At 40.5% G+C, this 6000-nt stretch overlaps 1 protein-coding gene across 5 annotated transcripts in view; it reads right to left on the bottom strand.

Moving 5' to 3' along the window:
• Positions 1–1964: 1964 nt before the first annotated feature.
• Positions 1965–6000, bottom strand: part of LOC101159104 — a 37770-nt gene continuing 33734 nt past the window's right edge. For 4 of the 5 annotated variants that reach the window (XM_004071056.3, XM_020704917.2, XM_020704921.2 and 1 more), the window contains 2 exons: positions 4038–4112; positions 1965–3873 (listed from right to left, as the gene is read on the bottom strand). In XM_004071056.3, coding sequence (XP_004071104.1) covers positions 3772–3873; positions 4038–4112 — 177 coding nt within the window. In that variant the 3' untranslated portion in view covers positions 1965–3771. The remainder of the gene's footprint in view (positions 3874–4037; positions 4113–6000) is intronic. The other variant, XR_002873550.1, reaches the window with a different exon arrangement.

Raw genomic sequence — 6000 nt, 5'->3', positions numbered from 1 at the left:
CCCCATCTATGCAGCAGTGACGGCTCCAGAGTGGCTCCAAATATTTATGCAAAGAAGAGTGCAAAACTAATGCACTCATCAAAACTGGCTCCAGCACAGCTCAACGGGGAAGATACAGCATCAGCTATCATGGAGGAGCATTAAGGATAACCATCAACAGGCTGCAGATGTCAGACTCAGGAAGATACAGATGTGGCGTTCGATGCCCCTCCTTTTAGACTCCCATGAAGAGCTTGTTGAAATTAAAGTTGAAAAAGGTGAGAATAATAAATTCCCAAAACAAAAGACGATGCAGAACTGTTGTGAATGGAAGTGGTGGCACCAGCCATAGTCGTGTGGCAGTCAGGATTTAAATGACCTGATCGCATCACTGCACAACCGATGGACATGATTTGATAATCAGTTTTGCTGAATGGACAGTAGATGGAGCCACTTTAATAATCCAGAGTGTCTTGCTGCTCTGTGTATCCGACATACTGCCATTAGTTCACTGACTTCTTCGGTTCTTCTAGTATCATGCACGGTTGTGTTTTCTTCCACATACCTGACATGTTTCAATGGATGTCTTCTATCTTCGTCAGAGTTGTCATCAGATGGTAGTGATGTGACATGTATAAAAACAGATGATTGTGTCTGAGGCGGAGTCACCTATCAAATTTGACAGGTGACTCAGCCTCAGTCACAATCATCCATTTTTTTTCTTTGTTTTATTCATTTCATTTGTTTCATTTTGGAATACTACCGGATTCTGTTCACCACATCCATCTGTCTTGATGCGTCACATGACTTTAAGCAGCTGCTCAGACCACCGAGTTAAAATCTAAAAGGCTCAAAAGCTTCTGAAAAAAAAAACACATTTGGAAAGTTTCTTTAGGTAGAAAAGAACCAGTGAGAAAACCGAATTAAGCCTCCAACTTCAAAGAAAAATAAAAGAAGGTATTTGCAGACAAAAAAAAGGAAATATCTTTTTACTCTGAAAGATGTTAGAGGCTAGGTTGAGTTCTCAATGTTATAATGGCATAAACAAAAAAACAAAATACTTTAGTGTTAATTTTTTACAGAATTTTGACAAATCCTAGACAACTTTTTCAAATCAACAATTTTTCCTTCACCAAATCCAGATGGCTTTTTAAACTACATTTCTTGTAGTAGCATTTTGACGTGGAAAATAGGTTTTTCAGAAACGGGAAGCTAAAAAATATTAAATGGCAAGCATTAAATCGGTAAAAGGGTTGGAGACCACTGCCTTAATAAATGTTGTGGGTTTTTTTGTTTTTGTTTTGTTTTTCTCTTTGAGAGTTTGTGTAACAATCACTCTAAATAGTAAGGTTCATAATTGTTTTATATTCCAATCCCACAGCTAAGCGTGTGGAAACTGACCTAAGCAGCCAAAAACTAGAGAATGCATTTCACCTCTTTTTTCATTTCTGTATCGCCTCAGTGGACGAACACGCCACTCTCCTCTGCTTCAGCGCGTGAATGAGCAGGATGCCGTTTTGGTTCAAATTAAATCCTGGAGATGATCGAGTCACTTGAAAAGTATAAACGCCACTCAGAAGTTCATTGCAGTTAAAACTAAACCAGCCGAGTAGGAACTAGACCGCACCATTGTGGAACCGGCCTTCTATCAGTAATAATAGAAATGCTTCTTTAAGGACTGTCCAGAGTCTGGGATGATGCTTTTCACTGGTATTATAGGAGCGTCCCAGTGTGAGCCTCAGGTTATTCATGCAGGCCTGAGTCAGTGTGGTTCTGCTTTAAAACAGAATGAACGATTATGAAATGATCCACACCTTAATGACAAAAATGTCTGGGTGTGGCAGACCTGGAGAGTAACTTCTTTTATCATCTTATCAGTCTTTGGGTTTGTGTCATATCAAATTGGAGACATATTTTTGGCTAACTTTGGTGCATACAGTAGAATTTTTATCAGCATACTAGAAAACTGAATTGTTGGTAATTTGTTACATTGTGTAATAGAAAACAATTTTGGCAAGTTTCTACAGATACAGAATTCCTGGTAATTCCGTCTTTCTAGCTTGAATTAAACTTTAATAGTTAGTCTTCAATTTCTTTCTTTGTCTTCACAGCTTTGACTACATTTTCTTCAACCACCACAAAGACAGACAATTATTTTTTATTTTTTTACTTGTTAATATACTTATTATTTTAATGGATGTTTTGTTAAATAAAAATGGATTGGATTTATCTGCCCTTTTCCAGACACTCAAAGCACTTATATTGTGTCCATTACTCATTCACTCTTCATTCATACTACAATAATACTACAATACTACAACAAGAAAAATTAAAAATATTAAGCCTCATACATTTTTTGTCTGTTGAATCAGATTTTAGGGTGAAACACATAGCACCAGGATTATTGCTCAAATTACTGCACTTCCTGAATGTTTTTATCTGTTTATAATCCAAATGTCCAATAAGGTTGGTTTCTGATCTTTTGGTCAAGGCAGCTTATTCCATTCACATTTTTGGATTAAACCTTAAGAAAGGGCTAATGTATTTATTTCAATTTAATCTTCTGCTAGTTGTGATTTGCATTAAAATTCAATTTTTCGTTTATTTTATATTACAGTTTTCCTCAAATGGTAAAACACAAAAGCCAATCCTCTAAACCAAATGCAGTTGTCTAAACACATTTACTAAATCTAGCCACTTTTTTCCAATATCATGAACACATTTCACATGAAAACACATTTCACAAAACACAATCCTCCATTCTCATAAATCTTAACATGTTTTTCTTTACTAAAACACAAGTTGCAAAATAATTTTGCTCATATTCTTAAATGAAAGCTCATGTGATGCAAAATGCTTGCCACAGTCAGCAATATTTGAACACAATGAACACACCTGGCGTCATGGCTAATATAGCTAATATAGATACATATTGCATGTGTTGCCTTCATTATAAGGCTTAAATAGGGCTTTTAATATTTTGCGGCTCCAGACATATTTGTTTTTTGTTTTTTTCGTCCAATTTGGCTCTTTCAACATTTTGGGTTGCCGACCCCCCACAATAAACACACATGGCGTCATTCATTACACACATCGACTCAAAACTGAAGACACTTGTTGCTAATGCTGTGACCACATGTAGAAAAGCAAGTTTAGAATGCACAATTTGATGAAGATTCCAAACAAACACAATGGATGAAGGCAGGGGAAGAGGAATTTGAGGGTGGAGAGCTGGCAATGAGGTGCAGGCCAACGAGGAAGAGGAGTTCAAATCAAAGGAGGAAGAGGAGTTGGCCAATGAGGAAGAGTTTCCGAACAACGAGGAAAAGGGGCCGGCCAACAAGGAAGAGGAGTTCAGATCAGAGGAGCCACACAATGAGGAAGAGGAGCCGGATAACGAAGAAGGAGGAAGCACAGTCTCCTGGTTTTAGGGCTCAAAGTGACACTCCTAATGTGCATTAAAAAGGATTGCTACAGTACAGTCTATTGCTCTGAATAAAAAACTTAAAATCTTTACGTTGAGCAATGTCTCATCGGTGATGGACATGCTTTGGCCGCTGAGGGTGTGGGGTGGGTGGTTCTCGGTATTCGTGGATTCTGCAAATTTGTGGGTGTCTCTGGTCCCTCACCCCTGCAAATATAGGGGGTGTACTGTACATATAAATGTTAAAATGAACAGATGTGAAGTGAAAGTCCAGCTTCCATAAAAACATGATCTTCAAGATCTGAATGCAGGATTCTAACACAACAAAGCCTCAGGAGGAACATTTGCTGTGACTCTCATCTGTTGGTTTAATGGAGGCTGATGGGATCAGTGTGGACGTGAGCAGAAGAAGAGGACACTTTGACAGTGCTGTAGGTCACTGCATCTCCTTCATCGTCTTTGTCCACAACCTGGGAGACAAACAATAGAGAACCAACTGTAGACCTTATCCACAAGCATCTACAGCCACAGTAATGTCCCGTCTTTAGTTGATGTGCAGCAACAACACTTCGGACAGACTGATGTTTCAGTTATAAGATCCTCACTAAATCCTCATTGCAGTCTCACAGCTTACCTGCCGCCTGTTGTTGGTGTTCCTGGAGAATCTGATGGAGGCGTAGGAACCAACATCTTGTGGAGGAGTCTGCAGCTGAAGACAGTCGGAGGAGGAACATGAACTTTCTGCTCTGACTTTCTCACAGCTGGATGATCATATTTCTACACATGATGATTTGTATGAGTTTCCAAGAAGCAGACAACACTTTCCTGTGTGTCTCACTGTGCTGGAGAACTCTAACAAAGCTGTTCTTCATCCTACCAAGTTTTATTCTGGGATGGTGAACAATGGAGCAGGAAGATTGAGGAGCAGCAGAGGAGGTTTGTCTGTCCCTTTCATCCTGATGTCTGTAGTCAGAACTCACAACAATGCTTTTCAGGTTTTGACCACGTGATGAAAGCTGATGGTCACATGTCTGCTGTGTCAGGAATCACAGAGAAGCTCTGGATCAGATTAAAAGTGACACCCAGACTGGATGAAAATAACCAGAGGGTGTAATGTGAGGTGTTCAATCCAACTGTTCCAGGAGAACACTTGTGTCTCCTCAAAATTATGGAGGGGCTTTCCACATAACGATGAATTTGGTTTTACCAAAACATGCAAAGTACTCTCTGTAAATCTGGGAAATAGGTCCATGTCTGCTGTTTCTTTAGGGAATTTTGGAGGATCCTTCAAGACCGAGAGAGTTATGCATTCTTGAGCTGACAGAGAACGTCTGTTTCTTGTTAGTTTAATGAGAATGCCATCAATGTTTAAAAAAAGAAGTTTATAGATTCATAGGTTAATTGGCAACTCTAAATTGACCATAGGTGTGAGTGCAGGAGTGAATGGGTGTGTGTGTGAGTGAGGACATTCTACCCTGCAACAAACTGGCGACTTGTTCAGGGTGTCCCCCCTGCCTTCGCCCACAAGTGGCCGGGATAGGCTCCGGCAGCCCCGTGACCCCGAAAGGGATAAAGCGGTTAAGAAAATGAATGAATGAGTTTATATGATTATTTCCTGGGTGAAGAGGTTTTTGTTTTTTTCTCTGAGGTCACATGAAGAACACAAGATGATAAATGTTAGTTTGCACTGTTTGATGGAGAGGAGGACAGAGCTTATTTCACATCACAAAACACTAATATACCTCCACACTGCACCTTCATGACACTCAGAACTGTGCTTTCATTAAGAGAAACAACACAGATGTAACAGAAACAGAATCACTTTTTTAAAAAGACTTTAGTCCCAGTAAAATGCAGTTGATATAAGAGGAATCTTTTGAAGAAACCCATCTTTTATCTGACTTTTAAGTTAGTAGTGAGAAAAATAGTCGGGACAAAACAAACAAAACTTGTTTTCAACTCTATATATTTTTTTTTTTTTTTGTCCAGCAAATGAACACACAGGTTGCAGCTGACTGCCTCTTGTGATGGACATGTTTTGTTTTTACAATCAGGGTTGTTTGTTAGTCTTCAAGTGTCTTAAAATAAACCCATTTTGTTACAGATGTGTACTTATTGAGTTTTAGCCAGTCGGACAGGATGGGGGGGGGGGGGGGGGGGGTGATAATACAAGGTCATGGGATGGGTGTCATATCAAACTTACAATAGATGCATTGATGCTCATACACACACGTATACACACCATCACACGGCAGACAGACAGATGCCCAGGAGCAACCACCCACAAGCGTAGTAGACCCCCACCATGGGAACGGAGCGGGAGGTCACACCACTACAGTCCCCAAGCCGAGGGCCAAAGGGAATAGAGAGCGCGCAAGGGCAGGGGCCCCAGCCATGCAGGGACCTGCCTCTTCCCCTAGGTCAGGGGTCAGCAACCGGCGGCTCCGGAGCCGCATGCAGCTCTTTCATCATTGTGCTGCGGCTCTCTGTGTTTTTGTAAAATAACTATCATATTCTCAGATTGTCGTGGTGCCTTTAACACCGTCAGGTAGTGCGAGCGGGCAGGAAGAAGAGAGCAGCGTGAACGCGCGGAGGGG

This window comes from Oryzias latipes, chromosome 7 (genome assembly GCF_002234675.1).
Source record: "Oryzias latipes chromosome 7, ASM223467v1".
Taxonomy (NCBI): Eukaryota; Metazoa; Chordata; class Actinopteri; order Beloniformes; family Adrianichthyidae; genus Oryzias; species Oryzias latipes.
The sequence above is the reverse complement of the archived record's forward strand: the minus strand, read 5'-3'. Positions and strand labels throughout refer to the sequence as shown.